Source organism: Oncorhynchus keta, chromosome 3, assembly GCF_023373465.1.
Source record: "Oncorhynchus keta strain PuntledgeMale-10-30-2019 chromosome 3, Oket_V2, whole genome shotgun sequence".
Classification (NCBI taxonomy): Eukaryota; Metazoa; Chordata; class Actinopteri; order Salmoniformes; family Salmonidae; genus Oncorhynchus; species Oncorhynchus keta.
The window spans coordinates 5,315,274-5,337,789 of NC_068423.1; the positions used below are offsets into that span (position 1 = coordinate 5,315,274).

The window sequence follows — 22,516 nt, forward strand, 5'->3', positions numbered from 1 at the left end:
TGAAATTGTTTATCCGACATGTTGTCTTGCATGAGGCTTGCTACTCACGGGAATCAGTAGGCTATTAAACAAACACTCAAACAGGCAACACAAGCAGGATCTGTCTTATTTCTGTAGATAAACTATATATGGATGATTAAAAAAAACAGGCACATTTAACAGTTAGGCTATTGATTATAGACCTAATTAAGTTTGGGTTTCCTCTCTCCTCACTTTTCTTAGACAATTAAGGCAAGGGCTGTTTTCTCGTCTCCTAACTCTGCTGCTGCCTCCACCACATTGTTCTCAACACCAATATACTGGTTAACTTTGCTATTATGCACATAGCAACATGGTCTAGGAAAAGGCACCAATTCAAAGGCACACTCGTGTTTCAGAACAGCGGACAGCAACCACTATCAAACGAGGGAGAAAGCGCATTTGTTATAAAATATATCTAAAAAAATATTAGTCTTGTACCATTGTCCTTAACCATATACAATTTCAGTAGCACATGCCTTAGTGATGGACTGCGCCATCCCCACAGCCTCCACAATGGAGTAGTCCACTCAGACAGGCGTCTTGTACACCATGATTTTTTTTTTTTTTGCTCAACTAAAGAAATCTCGGTCAAACAACAAACAGCCTATCGACCAGATTACTAAATTGGGTCAACCCTAGTGAGAATGTCTTTATATGTGTGTACCTATGCAGTTGAAGGTGCTGTCCGGGTCCACTCTGTATCCAGGTCTACAGGAGCAGATGAAGCCGGTCCTGTTCAGGTTGGTACACTCGTGCTGACACAGTTTCTCCTCACAGGTCCGGTCATGGCCAAAATCTGAAACGGGGCACACAATGGGTCACTTTCTCCATTTGTCTAAAATCAAATGGAGAAAGTGATAAGATCACAGTAATAAACAATCGTTTAAAGTGAAGGATTCTGGTTCAGGCTATGAAAGTAGGATTAAAGTAAGGTAGATCAGCCTTTCTCAACCCAATCCCCGAGGCCCACCAGCCATTCCATAATTTAGTTGTACTCCAACACCTGCACACCCTTTGCTGATTACTTCACTAGTTTCACTGGTGTTTGAATACATCAAACACATGGAATTGCGGTGGAGAAAGGTTGAGGTAAATGACCTACTTTACATAATAGATCATGTGAAGATAGCATCTGCATAAGGACAATGCATCTTCACTTATACATTTTAAATGTGTTAGTTTGTCAAATATGTTGTTTAATTCCGCCCAAATTCTGTTTCATTTCAAACATTGCTATACAAGTACCATCAACTTCACCTTCAACAAGTTTCAAGTGTTTGTCTTGTCAGTTTGAGTGCGTTGATTTTAATTACTGTGTTAATTATTGAACTTAGTTATTGTGTGTTGCTTTAGAATGGTGTCTGTTTGAACAGTGTAGGAGACATACTTGATGAAAGGAGGTAGACATGCTTTTATGCTCTGCAGGAAAGTTTGTTGATTTTATAACCTTTAGCATTGTTTTTTATTTTTGTTTTTTTATTTCACCTTTATTTAACCAGGTTGGCCAGTTGAGAACAAGTTCTCATTTACAACTGCGACCTGGCCAAGATAAAGCATAGCAGTGTGACAAAAACAACAACAGAGTTACAAATGGCATAAACAAAACGTAGTCAGTAACACAACAGTAAAAATGTACAGTGTGAGCAAATGTAGAAGATTAGGGAGGTAAAGCAATAAATAGGCGAAATAATTACAATTTAGCATTAACCCTGGACTGATAGATGTGCAGATGATGATGTACAAGTAGAGATACTGGGGTGCAAAAGAGCAAAAGATAGACAACAATAGGTTGATGAGGTAGTTGTGTGTGCTATTTACAGATTGGCTCTGTACAGGTACAGTGATTGGTAAGCTGCTCTGACAGCTGATGCTTAAAGTTAGAGAGAGAGAGGGAGCTATAAGTCTCCAGCTTTTTGCAATTCGTTCCAGTCGTTGGCAGCAGAGAATTGGAAGGAAGAGCAGCCAAAGTAGGTGTTGGCTTTGGGGATGACCAGTGAAATACACCTGCTGGAGCACGTGCTACGGGTGGGTGTTGCTATGGTGACCAGTGAGCTGAGATAAGGTGGGGCTTTACCTAGCAAAGGCTTATAGATGACTCCAAAAGGAGAGTCACCATTTGTGAATTGATTGCCCCCCATCTAGCTTCAGAGTTTGTTCTGTTAGGTGACCTAAACTGGGATATGCTTAACACCCCGGCAGTCCTACAATCTAAGCTAGATGCCCTCAATCTCACACAAATCATCAAGGAACCCACCAGGTACAAACCTAACTCTGTAAACAAGGGCACCCTCATAGACGTCATCCTGACCAACTGGCCCTCCAAATACACCTCCGCTGTCTTCAACCAGGATCTCAGCGATCACTGCCTCATTGCCTGTATCCGCTACAGAGCCGCAGTCAAACGACCACCCCTCATCACTGTCAAACGCTCCCTAAAACACTTCTGTGAGCAGGCCTTTCTAATTGACCTGGCCCGGGTATCCTGGAAGGACATTGACCTCATCCCGTCAGTTGAGGATGCCTGGTCATTCTTTAAAAGTAACTTCCTCACCATTTTAGATAAGAATGCTCCGTTCAAAAAATTCAGGACTAAGAACAGATATAGCCCTTGGTTCACTCCAGACCTGACTGCCCTCGACCAGCACAAAAACATCCTGTGGTGGACTGCAATAGCATCGAATAAGCATTTCTCAACGGATGGCCATGCATCCCGCCTGGCTACACCAACCTCGGCCAACAGCTCCGCCCCCCGCAGCTACTCGCCAAAGCCTCTCCAGGTTCTCCTTTACCCAAATCCAGATAGCAGATGTTCTGAAAGAGCTGCAAAACCCGGACCAGTACATATCAGCTGGGCTTGACAATCTGGATCCTCTATTTCTGAAACTATCCGCCGCCATTGTCGCAACCCCTATTACCAGCCTGTTCAACCTCTCTTTCATATCGTCTGAGATCCTCAAGGATTGGAAAGCTGCCGCAGTCATCCCCCTCTTCAAAGGGGGAGACACCCTGGATCCAAATTGTTACAGACCTATATCCATCCTGCCCTGCCTATCTAAGGTCTTCGAAAGCCAAGTCAACAAACAGGTCACTGACCATCTCGAATCCCACCGTACCTTCTCCGCCGTGCAATCTGGTTTCCGAGCCGGTCACGGGTGCACCTCAGCCACACTCAAGGTACTAAACGATATCACAACCGCCATCGATAAAAGACAGTACTGTGCAGCCATCTTCATCGACCTTGCCAAGGCTTTTGACTTTGTCAATCACCATTTTCTTATCGGCAGACTCAGTAGCCTCGGTTTTTCGGATGACTGCCAAGCCTGGTTCACCAATTACTTCGCAGACAGAGTTCAGTGTGTCAAATCGGAGGGCATGCTGTCCGGTCCTCTGGAAGTCTCTATGGGGGTGCCACAGGGTTCAATCCTCGGGCCGACTCTTTTTCCTGTATATATCAATGATGTTGCTCTTGCTGTGGGCGATTCCCTGATCCACCTCTACGCAGACGACAACATTCTATATACTTCCGGCCCGTCCTTGGACACTGTGCTATCTAACCTCCAAACGAGATTCAATGCCATACAACACTCCTTCCGTGGCCTCCAACTGCTCTTAAACGCTAGTAAAACCAAATGCATGCTTTTCAACCGTTCGCTGCCTGCACCCGCACGCCTGACCAGCATCACCACCCTGGATGGTTCCAACCTTGAATATGTGGACATCTATAAGTACCTAGGTGTCTGGCTAGACTGTAAACTCTCCTTCCAGACTCATATCAAACATCTCCAATCGAAAATCAAATCAAGAGTCGGCTTTCTATTCCGCAACAAAGCCTCCTTCACTCACGCCGCCAAACTTACCCTAGTAAAACTGACTATCCTACCGATCCTCGACTTCGGCGATGTCATCTACAAAATTGCTTCCAACACTCTACTCAGCAAACTGGATGTTTATCACAGTGCCATCCGTTTTGTCACTAAAGCACCTTATACCACCCACCACTGCGACTTGTATGCTCTAGTCGGCTGGCCCTCGCTACATATTCGTCGCCAGACCCACTGGCTCCAGGTCATTAACAAGTCCATGCTAGGTAAAGCTCCGCCTTATCTCACTCAGTTCACTGGTCACGATGGCAACACCCATCCGTAGCACGCGCTCCAGCAGGTGTATCTCACTGATCATCCCTAAAGCCAACACCTCATTTGGCCGCATTTCGTTCCAGTTCTCTGCTGCCTGTGACTGGAACGAATTGCAAAAGTCGCTGAAGTTGGAGACTTTTATCTCCCTCACCAACTTCAAACATCTGCTATCTGAGCAGCTAACCGATCGCTGCAGCTGTACATAGTCTATCGGCAAATAGCCCACCCATTTTTACCTACCTCATCCCCAAACTGTTTTTATTTATTTACTTTTCTGCTCTTTTGCACACCAATATCTCTACCTGTACATGACCATCTGATCATTTATCACTCCAGTGTTAATCTGCAAAATTGTAATTATTCGCCTACCTCATGCCTTTTGCACACAATGTATATAGACTCCCCCTTTTTTTCCTACTGTGTTATTGACTTGTTAATTGTTTACTCCATGTGTAACTCTGTGTTGTCTGTTCACACTGCTATGCTTTATCTTGGCCAGGTCGCAGTTGCAAATGAGAACTTGTTCTCAACTAGCCTACCTGGTTAAATAAAGGTGAAATAAATGTTTTTTAAATTAAAAAAATGACCTGGGGCCAGTGCGTTTGGCGACGAATATGTAGCGAGGGCCAGCCAACGAGAGCATACAGGTCACAGGTGGGTAGTATATGGGGCTTTGGTGACAAAACAGATGGCACTGTTTACTGAGTAGAGTGTTGGAAGCTATTTTGTAAATGACATCGCCAAAGTCAAGGATCGGTAGTATAGTCAGTTTTACGAGGGTATTAACAGTGATGAGGGGTGGTCGTTTGACCGCGGACCCATTACTGAGGCAGTGATGGCTGAGATCCTGGTTGAAGACAGCAGAGGTGTATTTAGAGGGCAAGTTGGTCAGGATGATATCTAAGAGGGTGCCCATGGTTATGGATTTAGGGTTGTACTGGGTAGGTTCCTTGATAATTTGTGTGAGATTGAGGGAATCTATCTTAGATTGTAGGACGGCCTGGGTGTTATACATTTAGTTCACCTATCAGTACGAACTCTGAAGAAAGATGGGGGGCAATCAATTCACATATGGTGTCCAGGGCACAGCTCGGGGCTGATGGGGGTCTATAACAAGCAGAAACGGTGAGAGACTTGTTTCTGGAAAGGTGGATTTTTAAAAGTAGAAACTCGAATTGTTTGGGCACAGAAATGGATAGTATGACAGAACTCTACAGGCTATCGCTGCAGTAGATTGCAACTCCGCCCCCTTTGGCAGTTCTATCTTGTCGGAAAATGCTGTAGTTGGGGATGGAAATGTACGAATTTTTGGTGGCCTTCCTAAGCCAGGATTTGGACATGGCTAAGACATCAGGGTTGGTGGAGTGTGCTAAAGCAGTGAGTAAAACAAACTTAGGGAGTAGGCTTTTGATGTTAACATGCATGAAACCAAGGCTTTTATGGTTACAGAAGTCAAAAAATGAGAGCGCCTGGGGAACAGGTGTGGTGCTGGGGGCTGCAGGGCCTGGGTTAACCCCGACATCACCAGAGGAACAGAGGAGGATAAGGGTACGGCTAAAAGCTATAAGAACTGGTCGCCTAGTGCGTTTGGAACAGAGAGTAAAAGTGGCAGATTTCTGGGCATGGTAGAATAGATTCAGGGCATAATGTACAGACAAGGGTATGGTAGGATGTGGGAACAGTGGAGTAAACCTAGGCATTGAGTGACGATGAGAGGTTTTGTCTCTAGAGGCACCAGTTAAGCCATGTGAGGTCACCGCATGTGTGGGGGGAGGTGGGACAAAAGGGCTCTCTAAGGCATGTTGGGCAGGCTGGGGGCTCTACAGTAAAATAAGACAATAATAACTAACCAAAACAACAATAGACAAGGCATTAGGGAGAGGCATATATACCCGAGTGATCATAGGGTCCAATGAGTCAGGGAGCCATCGGTAGCCACTACTACACTAGGCGAGCTGGAGACATGGCGATTCAGAGCTAGTGGGCCGAGGATAGCAGATGGGCTTGGGCAATGTCGCAACGGAAAAGCCTGCTGAAAACACCTCGGACGATTACGTCGGCAGACCAGTCGTGATTGATCGGTGGGGTTCCGTGTTGGCAATAAAGGGTCCATGCCAATTGGCAAAAGAGGTATAGTAGACTAATAATTAGCTGGTAGACCTCTTCGGCTAGCCGGGAGAAGGCCTAGCTCGAAGCTAGCTCAAGGCTAACTGGTGCTTGCTTCGGGACAGGTGTGTTAACCAGCAATAGCCACTCGATTGCAGCTAGCTAGCTGTGACGATCCAGTGTAATGGTCCATTACGGTGTAATTGCTGCAAGAATACGGTGATGAGGTAGAGAAAAAGCAGTCGGATATGCTCTGGGTTGATATCGCGCTGTGCAGACTGGCAGGAATTGACCGAGCTAAAGCTGGCTGGTGTCCGAGTTAACGGTGAAGACCGCTAGCAGGGGCTAACTGACTACTAGCTAGTTAGCTGGCTAGCTTCTGATGGGGGTTCCGATTCTAAAGTATAAAAATAGCAGAACCGTATGACATTGGGTGAGGCGGGTTGCAGGAAAGTATATTCAGTTCGTAGATGGAAAATTAGAAAAAAATATAAACTGAAAAAAATGAGGAAAACGACCATTTACACAGGACAAGACAAACATGTACGAATGCTACGCCATCTTGGATCAATCGCCTGTATTTTAACCTATCTGTTTTACAATAATTATTTACAGATTTAGAAAATGTTTCCAGTCCATTTACCATTTGAATAAGCCTCTTAGTGTGCATGGCCAGTGTGTATGGCCAGTTCCTTCACAGATACAGTTGAAGTCAGTTGAAGCATACATACACCTTAGCCAAATACATTTAAACTCAGTTTTTCACAATTCCTGACATTTAATCCTAGTAAAAATTCCCCATTTTAGGCCAGTTTATTTTAAGAATGTGAAATGTCAGAATAATAGTAGAGAGAATTATTTATTTAATGTGATTTATTTTATCACATTCCCAGTTGGTCAGAAGTTTACATACAATCAATTAGTATTTGGTAGAATTGCCTTTAAATTGTTTAACTTGGGTCAAACGTTTTGGGTAGCCTTCCACAAGCTTCCCACAATAATGACAGAGCTGGTGTAACTTAGTCAGGTTTGTAGGCCTCCTTGCTCGCACACGCTTTTTCAGTTCTGCCCACAAATTTTCTATAGCATTGAGATCATGGCTTTGTGATGGTCACTCCAATACCTTGACTTTGTTGTCCTTAAGCCATTTTGCCACAACTTTGGAAGTATGCTTGGGCTCATTGTCCATTTGGACCCATTGAGATGTTGCTTCAAAATATCCACATAATTTTCCTCCCTTATGTTGCCATCTATTTTGTGAAGTGCACCAGTCCCTCCTGCAGCAAAGCACCCCCACAACATGATGCTGCCACCCCCATGCTTCACTGTCTTCTTTGGCTTGTTCTTTGGCCTTTTTCCTCCAAACATAACGATGGTCATTATGGCCAAACAGTTCTATTTTTGTTTCATCAGACCAGAGGACATTTCTCCAAAAAGTATGATCTTTGTCCCCATGTGCAGTTGCAAACTGTAGTCTGGCTTTTTTATAGAGAGGTTTGGAGCAGTGGCTTCTTCCTTGCTGAGTGGCCTTTCAGGTTATGTCGATATAGGACTCGTTTTACTGTGGATATAGCTACTTTCGGACCTGTTTCCTCCAGCATCTTCACAAGGTCCTTTGCTGGGATTGATTTGCACGTTTGACACAACAGTACGTTCAGCTCTAGGAGATAGAACGCGTCTTCTTCCTGAGCGGTATGACGGCTGTGTGGTCCCATGGTGTTTATACTTGCGTACTATTATTTGTACAGATGAACGTGGTACCTTCATGCGTTCTACAATGTTTTACATCTGAGGTCTTGGCTGATTTCTTTTGATTTTTCCATGATGTCAAGCAAAGAGGCACTGAGTTTGAAGGTAGGCCTTGAAATACATCCACAATTACACCTCCAATTAACTAAAAGTATGTAAATTAGCCTATCAGAAGCTTCTAAAGCCATGGCATCATTTTCTGTAATTTTCCAAGCTGTTTAAAGACACAGTCAACTTAGTGTATGTAAACTTCTGACCCACTGGAATTGTGATACAGTGAATTATACGTGAGATAATCTGTCTGTAAAAATTACTTGTGTCATGCACAAAGTACAGGTCCTAACCGACTAGTTTTAATGACTCCAACCTATGTGTATGGAAACTTCCGACTTCAAATGTACATTGCAGATCATGTTTACTCATTTGTAATGTATCAACAATGTAATACAAATAATTATGAGAAATGGGTTTTTGCTCTCTCAGAAGATTCATGTTGTGAGAGAGTGATGTTGAACTCACTGCAGCCTATCTCGTCAGTGAGGTCCCCACAGTTGTCATTGTGGTCACACACATAGGGCAGGGAAACACACTGTCCATTGGTACATTTGAACTCCTGGAGCGTGCATGGAGCCAGGGTGGGCTCACGGCCTGTAAGGAAACACACACACACACACACATGCTAGGATGAGCACACACACACGGACGCTAGGATGAGCACACACACACGCACACACTAGGATGAGCACACACACACAGGCACACAAATATTTAAAACACAATCAAAAGGTGCATTCAACTCTTAATGTATTTTTTGTCTCATCCTGTTGTACCCACAAAAATATTACAAAACTACCTAAATTCATAACAGCAATCTCGTCTAAAAATAATTTGCCGAGATTGATTTTTATGCCGGATTGTACAACAATGAAACAAATAATTACTTTTGTTTTATCTCTAATATTGTTATTTCAATAGTGATAAATGCTGCCCCTCTTGCCTTTCACCCTTCATTTGAGATTAAGTGCCTGTCCATCTGCACATTAACATAGAGGGTAATCTAACAAAGTCATTATCCATGGAATGTTCGGGAAGATTCCATTGGAAAAAGTACACTGAGCGTACAAAACATGCTCTTTCCATGACATGACCAGCTGAATCCAAGTGAAAGCTATGATCCCTTATTGATGTCACCTGTTAAATACACTTCAATCAGTTTAGATGAAGGGGAGGAGACAGGTTAAAGAAGGATTTTTGAGACAATTGAGACATGGATTGTGTATGTGTGCAATTCAGAGGGTGAATGGGCAAGACAAAAGATTTAAGTGCCTTTGAAGGGGGTATGGAAGTTGGTACCAGGCGCACTGGTTTTGAGTGCTCCAAGAAATGCAACGCTGCTAGGTCTTTCATGTTCAAGTTTCCTGTGTGTATCAAGAATGGTCCACTACCCAAAGGACATCTAGCCAACTTGACACAACTGTGGGAAGCATCGGAGCCAACATGTGCCAGCATCCCTGTGGTAAGCTTTCGACACCTTGTAGTCCATGGCCCAACAAATTGAGTCTGTTCTGGGGGCAACAGTAGATTAAACTCAATATTAAGAAGGTGTTCCTAATGTTTTTTATACTCAGTGCATATTGCAATACATTTTCAAATATAAGGGCTGTGTTCACTGAACCTTGACCTAATGAATATTTGGGTTAGGGATACGTTCACACAAACATAATCATAATACTATTTGCATAAGGGCAAATAAGTCATAAGGGCTGTTTTAACTAAACCTAGATAAACCCCAATATGTTGCACTAGGGCTACGTTCACTTCACTAAACATCACTACAGGTTGCATTATTTCTGCGTTTATTGAACCTAACCTCCACAACATATTGCATTAGGGCAGCATTCACAAATGTTGCGTTGGCGGTGCGTTGCTTACAGAGGTCCTCCTTCTCATCACTTCCGTCCCCACAGTCGTCCTTCTGGTTACACAGATTCCCAGAGTAGATGCAGTAGCCGTTAGCGCAGCGGAACCTCGATGGCATCTCACAGGTGATGTTCACTGGCAAACAACACCAAAGGGGGAAATGGGTATTAATTAATTTGACAAACATACACACACACACACACACGACTGTATTTCTACAGTATTATTGGTTGCCCTGAGCCCTATACTACGAATTTGGCTTGAGGATTTAGCGAGGTAAATTTGGTCAACTCGGGATAACCGATGACACGAAAGTGGCTCACCTTTAAGCCAGTTAAATTTGGATGGCAACGAATCCTTCAGAACTAACATGCTCCGGAGCAGGCTATCTCCGGGATAGTTCCAATTATAATGAATGAAGGGTTTGAGCCGTGAGTTGGGGACCAATCAAATTAGATTCCCTCCGTTTGCAAAGAGTGCATCATCATCCCATCAGACAACTGATTAAATATTTCATTAATAAAATGTTTTTGTGTTAAAAATACAAATATTCAAATACATACAGTGGGGTCTGAAATCATTGACAGCCTTGATAAAGATGAGCAAAAATGACTGAAAAAAACAACAATTAATATACTGAGGGCCTTATTTTCGGCTGGCGGTAGGAAGTGCAAGTGTCAAACATATTAGTTTCAAATCAAATGTTATTAGTCACATGCGCCAAGTACAGTGAAACGCTTACTTACAAGCCCCTAACCAACAATGCAGTTACAAAAAAACACGAATAAGAAATAAAAGGAACAAGTAATTAAAGAGCAGCAGTAAAATAACAATAACGAGAGTATATACAAGGGATACCGGTACAGAGTCAATGTGCGGGGGCACCGGTTAGTCAATAAAAAAAGTGGTCAGATGAAGCAAATGCTAAGCTACAGGACAGTTTTGCTAGCACAGACTGAAATATGTTCCGGGATTCTTCCGATAGCATTGAGGAGTACACCACATCAGTCACTGGCTTCATCAATAAGTGCATCGATGACGTTGTCCCCACAGTGAACGTACGTACATACCCCAACCAGAAGCCATGGATTACAGGCAACATCCGCACTGAGCTAAAGGATAGAGCTGCTGCTTTCAAGGAGCGGGACTCTAAACCGGAAGCTTATAAGAAATCCTGCTATGCCCTCCGACAAACCATCAAACAAGCAAAGCGTTAATACAGGACTAAGATCATATCGTACTACACCAGCTCCGACGCTCGTCGTATGTGGCAGGGCTTGCAAAACCATTAGACTATAAATGGGAAGCACAGCCGAGAGCTGCCCAGTGACACGAGCCTACCAGACAAGCTAAACTACTTCTATGCTCGTTTCAAGGCAAATAACACTGAAAGGCATGAGAGCACCAGCTGTTCAGAACGACTGTGTGATCTCGCTCTCAGCAGCCGATGTGAGTAAGACCTTTAAACAGGTCAACATTCACAAGGCTGCTGGGCCAGACAGATTACCAGGACGTATACCAACTGGCAAGTGTCCTCACTGACTTTTTCAACCTGTCCCTGTCCGAGTCTGTAATACCAACATGTTTTAAGCAGACCACCATGGTGCCTGTGCCCAAGAACACTAAGGTAACCTGCCTAAATGACTACCGACCCCTAGCACTCACATCTCTAGCCATGAAGTGCTTTGAAAGGCTGGTCATGGCTCACATCAACACCATCATCCCAGAAACCCTAGACCCACTTCAATTTGCATACCGCCCCAACAGATCCACAGATGATGCAATTTCTATTGCACTCTACACTGCCCTTTCCCACCTGGACAAAAGGAAAACCTATGTGAGAATACTATTCATTGACTACAGCTCAGCGTTCAACACCATAGTGCACTCACAGTTCATCAATAAGCTAAGGCCCCTGGGACTAAACATCTCCCTCTGCAACTGGATCCTGGATTTGGGCCATCCCCAGGTGTTAAGGGTAGGTAACAACCCATCTGCCACGCTGATACTCAACACAGGGGCCCCTCAGGGGAACGTGCTCAGTCCCCTCCTGTACTTCCTGTTCACTCATGACTCCATGGCCAGGCACGACTCCAACACCACACCGTCATTAAATTTTCCGATGACACAACAGTGGTAGGCCTGATCACAGACAACTACAAAACAGCATATAGGGAGGAGGTCAGAGACCTGGCTGTGTGGTGCAAGGACAACAACCCCTCCCTCAACGTGATCAAGACAAAGGAGATGATTCACGAAGACTGTCACGAAGAGGGCACTCCCCCTCAGGAGACTGAAAATATTTGGCATGGGTCCTCAGATCCTCAAAAGGTTCTACAGCTGCAACATCGAGAGCATCCTACCTGGTAATGGCAACTTTACGGCCTCCGAACGCAAGGCACTACAGAGGGTAGTGCGTACGGCCCAGTACATCACTGGGGCCAAGCTTCCTGCCATCCAGGACCTCTAACCAGGTGATGTCAGAGGAAGGCCCTAAAAATGGTCAAAGACTCCAGCCACCCTAGTCATTGACTGTTCTCTCTGCTACCGCACAGCAAGCAGTACCTGAGCGCCATGGCTAGGTCCAAGGGGCTTCTAAACAGCTTCTAAGCCATAATCCATAAGCCAAGCCATAAGACTCCTGAACATCTAGTCAAATGGCTACCCAGACTATTTGCATTGCCTCCCCCTTTTTACTCCACTGCTACTCTCTGTTGTCATCTATGCATTGTCACTTTAATAACTCTACTTATATGTACATACTACCTCAACTAACCGGTGCCCCCGCATATTGACTCTATATCAGTGCCCCCCTGTATATAGTCTCACTATTGTTATTTTACTGCTGTTCTTTAAAAGTGCCATTTGATGACGTTATCAAAAGTAAAAACATTTTAAAATCAGTGATTTTAAAACACTTTGAGATTCACAATGACAAGGGGAACAAAACTCATTGCAGGTTTTGAAAATCTTTTTTTTTTAACTTCTAATCCTACTCGATGATGTCATAGAGTACGACTTAATGTTCTTTCTTTTTGTATTTTTATCCAAAGAATGTAGAAATGTGCCGTTTTCACATTATATGTACATATTATGTAGACACGGGTATGGTGCTGGAGATAATGAATAGGCGGTTGAAAAGTGGTGGAATTGCCCTTTAAGTAGTCTGCCATGAAAAGGAGACCAGAAGGCATAACCAAGTAAATGCCATCATCTTAGAGCGTTTTTTGAGTGTGTGTGTGTGTGTCTTACAACATAAGATGAGCTGCTCGTCTGAGTGGTCTCCACAGTCGTCGTTGCCGTCACACACCCAGTTTTCATACACACACAGCTTGTTCGCACACTGGAACTGGTGGTTGGGACACCAGCGGCCCCCTGGGTAACGGGTCGCTATGGTTTGGGGAAAAGGTAGGGAATGAGAGATGTATTTGCATACCACCAATGCTAGCGAAATGGCTAGCATTGGTGTGGCAAAATAGCTGGTAAAGGTGTAGAGAAATGGCTAGCATTGGTTAAGCAATATAGCGAAACGGCTAGCCTTGGGGTAGTGAAATGGCTCGCTAACTGAAACAGTTCCTCTTGTAGAGACTTACGACAGGAGCTCTCGTCAGAGATGTCCAAGCAGTCTGGTCGTCCGTCACATTGAAGAGCGGCGGGGATACAGTGACCCGACAGACACTGGAAATACCCTGGACGACATGTCTTCAACTCTGTGTGTGAGAGGAAGGTAGAGTGACCAGGTGAGTGTGTATATGTGAGAGAGAGACATGTAGAATGAGAGAAAAGAGAGCAAGAAAGTGGGAGAAGAGAGAGGAGAGAAGAGATATAGTGGTCCATCTCACCACAGTCGCGCTCGTCTGAGTTGTCCCCACAGTCGTTGTCATGGTCACACACCCAGTTTCCAGGTATGCACTGCTGGTTGTCACAGCGATACTCGCTCTCCGAGCACGGCCTTGGCACTGTGAATGAACACACACACATAAACTCTTCACTGTTTTTCTATTTACACTCTATTTTGAAGGATTATATGGTTACGGAGGGGAACTCTATTTGATGGTTACGGAGTTGAAACCTATTAGATGGTTATGGCGTTTATTTAATTAGGATCCCCATTAGCTTCTGCACATGCAGCAGCTACTCTTCTTGGGGTCCACATAAAATGTAAAAATACATACAAAATACAGAACAGTAATAGACAAAAACAACATAAGATATTACAATAAAAAAAAAAACATGAAAAAATAAGAGTTATATTGTCACGTCTACTCCTGCTCCGGTGCTCAATGTCGCCGGTTTGCTAACCACCTGTCCTGGCAACCCATCATTATGCACACCTGGCAACCTTCATTACGCACACCTGCGCCTCATCATTAGGCACACCTAGACTTTATGCTTTCTGACTCCCGGCGTATAGCTCGCATGCGCGCGCACACACACACACACACACAATAGTGTGGGGTCACTTAGAAATATACTTTTTTTTGTTTAAGAAAAGCACATTATTTGTCCATTAAAATAACATCAAATTGGCTTCCCGGGTGGCGCAGTGGTCTAAAGGATTCTGGGTTCGAGCCCAGGCTCTGTCGCAGCCGGCCGCGACCGGGAGGTCCATGGGGCGACTCACAATTGGCCCAGCGTCGTCCGGGTTAGGGAGGGTTTAGCTGGCAGGGATATCCTTGTCTCATCGCACACTAGCGACTCCTGTGGGAGGGCCGTGCGCAGTGCACGCTGAACAGGTCGCCAGGTGTTTCCTCTGACACATTGGTGTGGCTGGCTTCTGGGTTGGATGTGCGTTGTGTCAAGAAGCAGTGCGGCTAGGTTGGGTTGTGTTTCGGAGGACGCATGGCTGTCAACCTTTGCCTCTCCTGAGTCCGTACGGGAGTTGCAGCGATGGGACTGCAGCGATGGGACTACCAATTGGGGAGAAAAAGGGGGTAAAAATAAATAAATAACATCAAATTGATCAGAAACACATTGTTAATGTTGTAAATGACTTTTGTAGCTGGAAACGGCTGATTTTAAAATATAAAATACAAACAAGTTATGGAATATCTAGAGGCCCATTATCAGCAACAATCACTCCTGTATTCCAATGGCACGTTGTTAGCTAATCCAAATGTATCATTTTAAAAGGCTAATTGATCATTAGAAAACCCATTTGCAATTATGCTAGCACAGCTGAAAACTGTTGTCCTGATTAAAGAAGCAATAAAACTAGTTGAGTATCTGGTGCATCAGCATTTGTGGGTTAGATTATAGGCTCAAAATGGCCAGAAACAGAACTTTCTTCTGAAACTTGTCAGTTTATTCTTGTTCTGAGAAATTAAGGCTATTCAATGCGAGAAATTGACAAGAAACAAGAAACTGAAGATCTCGTACAATGCTGTGTACTAATCCCTTCACAGAACAGCGCAAACTGTCTCTAACTGAAAACAGAAAGAGTGGGAGGCCCCGGTTCACAACTGAGCAAGAGGACAAGTTTGACAAAGACGCATCACAACAGCTTCATTCAATAGTTCCCGCAAAACACCAACAGTGAAGAGGCGACTCCATTGTGGCGTATTGTGTACAAGCCACCAGGGTGATACTCGTCGAAGCCTGGTGACAGACAGAGTCTACATCCAACGGCAGTGGCTCCTTCTGTTGGACGTGCCAGGTCTCGAAAGGACTGATTGAGGCTTGTGAGTAATCAATTGCTCACCACCCGTATGGGGCCCATAAAGCTGCCAGGAGGCCAGCACATGGGAGGTTTGGATGTAGTGAGAGGTTGCTACCGGATAGACGTCCTCACGGTCTGCTAGAACCGAGGGGCTCGGTGTTCCACCGCAGAGGAGACAGCATTCCCCAGAGCCCAGAAGATGGTAACCCGGAAGAGGTGTGCTGGAGGAGACCCATCTCTTTTTCTTTTTCTTTATGGTTTTAAATAAACACTCTTGAAACTGAGGTATCACACTTGTGTCCATGTCTGATCCGTGTAAACATCTAGATCCAAAACCCTGGTCTGCCACAAGTGATGGAGAATGCAGGCATTTGACAATGTGGTCAGACCAAGGTTGACGTTTACGTAGTATCAGCATGGACGAGTTGATAGCTCAGTTCGTTCGGGCCCAAGAGGACATTCATAAACGAATGCTGGAAGAACAGCGTCTACAGAATATCTGCCTGCTTGAGGAAGTCAGGAAGCTGCAAGGAGAAACGCAGACCGGAACGCATCCCAATCAGTTTTTAATCAACTTAACGGAGGATGATGACATCGAGACCTACCTCTGTACGTTCGAACGGACAGCACTCCTTGATAGATGGCCCAACGTGAAGTGGGCGAGTCTGATGTCCCCGTTCCTGTCCGGAGATGCCCAAAAGGCGTATCATGACCTCAACACTAAATAGACGGCTAACTACGATGGTCTCAAGAGGGAGGTACTCAGCTGCTACGGGTACAGCCTGGCACTGTCAGGCCCAACTGTTCCACGACTGGAGGTTCATGGGTGAAGCTTCCCCTGTGCCCAGATGAGCGACCTACTGCGCATCACCAGGGCATTGCTCCCAACTGACATAGCCACCCTCCCCGTTATCAACAAAGTGGTCATGGATCTCTTCTTACGGGCACTACCTCACGACATGAAGAGGACAGTGAGCCTACGCGTGCCCCAGACCTTGGAGAACCTCTTGGGAGCCGTGGAGACACACCAGAATACAGAGGCCCTGCTGAAGGGGACGCAGACCGAGTCCGTGAGCGGTCAGGGGGGACGGAAGGACAACCCCACTACGTACTCCCAATCCGGAAGTCAGCCATGATAAAGGACTGCAGACACGCGGAAGGAGCCAGGGGAGAGTCGACCCACCGCCGACAATCCCGGGTTGAGCAAGACCAAAGGAGGTATTTTGAGTGTGGGGAGAGGGGACACCTCGCATGGAATTGCCGGGTTCGAGAAGAGTCGATGACATCAGCGGGCCCCGGAGATGAGCCGGGCCACGCAGTAAACTACTTCACCTCCTGTAGGGCCCACAGTGAACCACCAGCACCTGTGATCATGGTGAAAGTTGACGGTCATGACACCCACGCTCTGTTGGATTCCGTGAGTGTGGTAACGCTCGTACAAACGCGCGTGCTGGTCCATTCGGCCGACCATGGTGAGGAGATGTCTGTCTCCTATGTCCATGGCGACATCAAGTGGTATTCGACTGGGGAGGCCACCATCGTGATGCCACAAAGTAGCTGCCAAATGGTGGTGTGTGCCGTACTTGAGTTGCCGGTACCCCTCCTCGTGGGACGAGATTGTCCGCTGTTCGTGGCACTGCGGAGGAATGAGCTGGGGAAAAAAAGAGTCAGAGCCAGCGACGGACAACAGCGGGGAGGGACTGTCACCTGCGCGGCCCGGAAGCAAGCATTTGCCAAACCTGTGCTTACGGACCCGGAGTCCGAGGGGGCGCCGGAACCAACCTCACCTGGTGAATAACCGGAGAAAAAGCCCATGCTTCCCCGCTTTGATTTCGAGGAACCCCTCAAGACACCAGCCCTGAGCCCCGAAGGAACAGTTTGGGAACGCCTAGTGGGAGGATCCGAACTTGAAAGCCGCCGCAGCTCAAGTGATAGCGGTGGATGGCCAGCTTCTTCCGGGTGTGAGTGACTGGCGATACCCTCATTTCCAAATAAAAAATGACCCGTTGTATCAGTTGTCGTACGAACAGGGGGATCTTCGAGAGGTACTGTTGCTGCACCGCCGGTACAACGGAACCATTCTTCAGCTGGTCTACACTAATTTGTTGGGGGCGCACCTGGAAATGGAGAAGACGCGGGAACGGATCGCTGCCCGGTTCCACTGGCCCGTGATGAGGTGGGCCATGGAAGACTACTACCGAGCAGGACGGGAACAAATGGGACCAGCTACTACCCTACCTAATGTTCTCGATCCGAGAAGTGCCCCATGCCTCCACTGGGTTTTCCCCTTTGGAACTCCTCTACGGGAGGAATCCACGCGGCATACTGGATCTTGCCAAGGAGGTGTGGGCCAATGGTAAGGGAACATATGGAGAAGGCCCAGTGCGCCCAATCCTACAATCGGGGTACCCAGCACCGAGAGTTCCATGACGGTGACAAAGTTCTAGTTTTAATCCCCACCGCAGAAAGTAAGTTCCTGGCAATATGGCACAGGCCATACGAGGTGACAGAAAAGCTGGGACCTGTAAATTACCGCTTACCGTAGCCAGGGAGACAGAAACCCCAACAGATTACGTGAACCTATTGAAGAGATGGCACGTGAGGACAGCCTTTGCCATGTTGTGGTCAAAACCCAGGACGTCACTGGTCCCGAGCAATGAGGACCCCTTTCCCAGGTGCGCCCCGCCCCCAACAATATACATGACACAACAAAAATACTATTTACACACTTCATATATTCATATTCTTATATACAGTACAGTTAAATCAGATCTTTAGAAAGAGGAGAGACGATGTGATACAATATGTTTTTTAAAGCTTATCTCGCTTTTTTGCCACCAGAGTACCCTCTGGTGGCAGAGCATTCCATGCACAATGACATGGAACTCTATACATAACTGAGCGACACTTTAAATCTGTTTTTGGATTAGGTACGGTGAAGAAACCCATTGTGACGTCTGTTTGAAGTGTATGCAAATATATTACACAAGTGGTTAGGCATTTTCAATACACAAAAAAATCTTTAAAATACAAGAAGTAATGTAGTCAACTTCGCCTCAACCCGCAACCATGAAAGACTATCTTGCTTGTTGTTGATGTTAGTTATGTTTGTGCCGTTAAGAGCAAGGCGTGCTGGTTTGTTTTGAGCCAGCTGCAGCTTTGCTAGGTCTATCTTTGCTGCAAATGACCATATTGCCAGACAGTAATCAAGATGGGACTAGGTCAAAACCTGAACAACATGTACAGTTGATCTGTGTCAAAAACACATTTTTATAACAGACATACTGTACCTCCCCCCATCTTCACAATAATTTTGTCAATATGACTTGACCATGACATTTGACCATCCAATGTTACTCCTAGGAGCTCAAGCTTCTTCAGCTTGTTCAATTATAACACCATGAGGATAGTACCATTTTAAATGTTCACCTAAAATGACATGCCCAACTCTAACTGCCTGTAGCTCAGGACCTGAAGCAAGGATATGTATATTCTTATTCTTGATATATTTGGGCAGGTAAAAATCTGAGTGGCTGGTAGATTTTTAAAATCTACCTGCCACAGTTGCTGGTGTACCTACGGGTTACCGCACTGTACATATCTGATGTTAGAGAAGCTTCCATTGATGAATACTCTCTGGGTTCTGTAAGTAACTCTCCAACCATGTGACGGCAAGTGAGGTAAAGCCATAACAAGTGAGTTTTAAAAAAAAATGTAATGATCAATAACATCAGAGGCTGCACTGAAATCTAACAATACAGCTTCAACTATCATCTTATTATACATTAATTTGAGTCAGTGCAGTACAAGTTGAGTGCCCTTCCCTATATGCATGCTGGAAGTCAGTAGTTTGCTATTTTGTAAAAAAAAAAGTTTTGTATTGTTCAAACACAATTCTCTCCATTAGATTACTAAAGAACAGGCATTGATTGGGCAGCTGTTAGAGCCAACAAAGGGTGCTTTACTATTTTTAGGTGGTGGAATTACTTTAGCTTCCTTCCATAACTGTGGACACACACTCCCTTAGGCTTTGGTTAAAGGCATGGCAAATAGGGGTAACAATACAGTCTACTAATGATTGGCTTTATCAAAAAGTTTTGTTATAAATTATCCATCAACTTCAATGAACGATGGAGTCATTATATTATGGGTAGAAAACAAAATGTAAAAGGTGCTGTCACACCCTGACCTTAGAGAGCCTGTTTATTTCTCTATTTGGTGAGGTCAGGGTGTGATTTGGGTGGGCATTCTAGTTTTCTATTTCTTTGTTGGCCGGGTATGGTTCCCAATCAGAGGCAGCTGTCTATCGTTGTCTCTGATTGGGAATCATACTTAGGCAGCCTGTTTTACACCTGTTTTCCACCGGAGTTTGTGGGATCTTGTTTTTGCATTGTTGCTGTATAGCCCTGCAGAGCAGTATGGTCGTTGATCTTGTGTTGTTTTCGGTGTTCATCTAAAATAAAGAAAGATGTACACTTTCCACGCTGCGCTTTGGTCTCATTCCGACGACGGACGTAACAGGTGCTCAATTCTTTCCCCATTGTTGATGTTGTTTATCTTGTTTTGGTAATATCATTTATTTTTTAAAGTTTGGTCACAGCATTTCTCAAATTACAGTATGTAAACTAAATCAGCTGAGCAGTCTGACTTGTTTCCCACCTTTTTTGCATAATTTCTTTGAACCCTGTTAGATGGCTATGGAGTTGAATTCCATTAGGAGGGCTACAGAGTTGAACCGCATGAGAGGGCTAAGAAGTTGATCCCTATTAGACGGTTATGTAGTTGACCTCTACTCACCGCAGTCCCTCTCATCAGAGCCGTCACCACAGTCGTTGCTGCCGTCACACTTCCAGCGGATGGGCACACAGCGGTGGTTGTCACAACGGAAGTCCCCCAGGGGGTCACAGGTCAACGCCTCTGTGAATAGGTCAGGGGTCAGGTTAATGAGGGGTCAAATAGTTTGAAATGATCTATTTGAAGTTATTTAGTGAAATGTAAGGAAAAAGCAGGACCCGGAGCTTACAGAAATGTGATTGGTAGCCTGCTATACATTTTCTGTATCCATATTCAGACAATGTAACTTTGCCCTTATATCACAAGCATACACACACACACACACACCACAGTTCTGCTCGTCAGTGTTGTCGATGCAGTCATTGAAGCCATTGCACACGGCCCAGGTGGGGATACAGCGGTAGTTGGTCTTACAGGAGAACTCCGTGAGCTTGTCGCAGTTATATTCTGGCCCCACTACAGACGGAGGAGACAAAGGGATGAAGGGATAGATAGAGAAAAAAGATGGACGCAGTGAGTGTTTCTGCAAGACAGTGTTTATTTATTTATTAAGCACTATGCAGATGACGGAGCCCAATTCTCTCCTGATCCTATAAGTGCCACTGTATCGGTACATAAAACATACATTCAAAATTAGCACCGAAGGAAAAACTCCGGACTTAAACAAACATAGCAAACTCACTGCAGATCTCGTAGGGCTCATCGGATTCATCTCCGCAGTCGTTCTGAGCGTCACACACATAGTTGGGCGGGATACACACTCCGTTTGCGCACGTGAACTGGCCCGGTCGGCATGTCTTCTGGCCACAGCCATCAGGATCCTCGTCACTCCCATCAGAACAGTCCATGATGCCGTCACAGTGCAGTGACACAGGGATGCACTGCTTGTTCTTACACTGGAACTGATTTTCTGCACACCTGTGGTCACCTAAGGGATTGAAGGATTGGGTGTTTTGATTCTAAGGCCACATCTCTGAAAGTTTTAGTTTATCTTGAGGGATCAGACTGGGTTGCCCCCCCAAGGTTTGTTCGTAATTGCAATTAAAGACACAACAACAGAAAGATAGAGCAACGAGAGCAGTTGAACAATCACACTGTGTGTTTCTGACGCTAGTAGAAAACAACCACTGCATTGTCTGATGGGATGGAAGTAGTATGGTACAAATAGGTGGAACAGGGTTTTCGTACTGCAGAGGGCAGCATCCTCATCTGAATTGTCACGGCAGTCAGCGTGTCCGTCACACAGGAAGCCAGGATAAGTGCAGTTCCCATCCTGGCACTGGAACTGACCAATTGGACAGTAGCGGGGCGGGCAGGTGAGGGGTTCGTCGGACCCGTCACCACAGTCGGACTGACCATCACACTTCCACCAGATGGAGACACACCTAGGGGGGATGAGAAGGAGAGGTGGAGGGAGGTAACTCACTCACTTAATGAATTTAGACAACTGTGCAACCACACAAGTTATCAAGCAAATAGTCACATGGCTCCAAATACCCTTTTCCACACTCACCGAACCAAACTGTGCTCGCTCAAATATTTCACATCGTCCTTTTCAAGCAAGCTTATTACAACTTAGTTTGGCTCAGCTCGGTAGTGTGAAAAGCCCTAAATTGTACGGTTGTGTCAGTATCTGATCCCCAAAAAAACTGATTCAAATGATACTACATGGAAAACAAATATTCCTGATAAGTGACAAAAGTGACATAAATTCAGACTGACTTCTCGTTGTCCCCGCAGCGGAACTGGGTGCTGGAACAGTCGGCCACACACTGGACCTTGAAGCCCACGGAGAGGCCAATGAAGTGGTCTGGACACTCACACGTAGCGCTGGTCCCGCCAGGACCAATCAGACACAGGTGGCTACAGGTTAGGTGGTGTGTTGCACAAGGGTTATCGCCTAGGAAACACCAATCAGCAGCCATAAGAATGGACGCATCTATGATGGAAAGCTAATAATATTGTCCCGATGGACATTCAAGCCATTCAGCAAATGCTGTTATCCAGTAAGTGCATTCAACTAGGGTAGAGGAAAACAACCACATATCAAAGTCATTGCAAGTAAAAACATACAAATATGAGTGCAGGAAAGACAAGTACAACAGTGGTGTATGAAAATGAAGCAAGCAAT

General features: G+C 45.3%; 1 protein-coding gene across 1 annotated transcript in view; it reads right to left on the reverse strand.

Annotated features, from left to right (window-relative positions):
- lrp2b (low density lipoprotein receptor-related protein 2b) overlaps positions 1–22,516 on the reverse strand; it is a 110,356-nt gene that overhangs the window by 15,007 nt on the left and 72,833 nt on the right. Inside the window, exons 57-67 of the mRNA XM_035746047.2 lie at positions 22,108–22,285; positions 21,574–21,770; positions 21,068–21,313; positions 20,713–20,841; positions 20,389–20,508; positions 13,775–13,891; positions 13,526–13,642; positions 13,185–13,322; positions 9,945–10,067; positions 8,532–8,660; positions 686–817 (exon numbers count right to left, since the gene is read on the reverse strand). Coding sequence (XP_035601940.2) covers positions 686–817; positions 8,532–8,660; positions 9,945–10,067; positions 13,185–13,322; positions 13,526–13,642; positions 13,775–13,891; positions 20,389–20,508; positions 20,713–20,841; positions 21,068–21,313; positions 21,574–21,770; positions 22,108–22,285 — 1,626 coding nt within the window. The remainder of the gene's footprint in view (positions 1–685; positions 818–8,531; positions 8,661–9,944; positions 10,068–13,184; positions 13,323–13,525; positions 13,643–13,774; positions 13,892–20,388; positions 20,509–20,712; positions 20,842–21,067; positions 21,314–21,573; positions 21,771–22,107; positions 22,286–22,516) is intronic.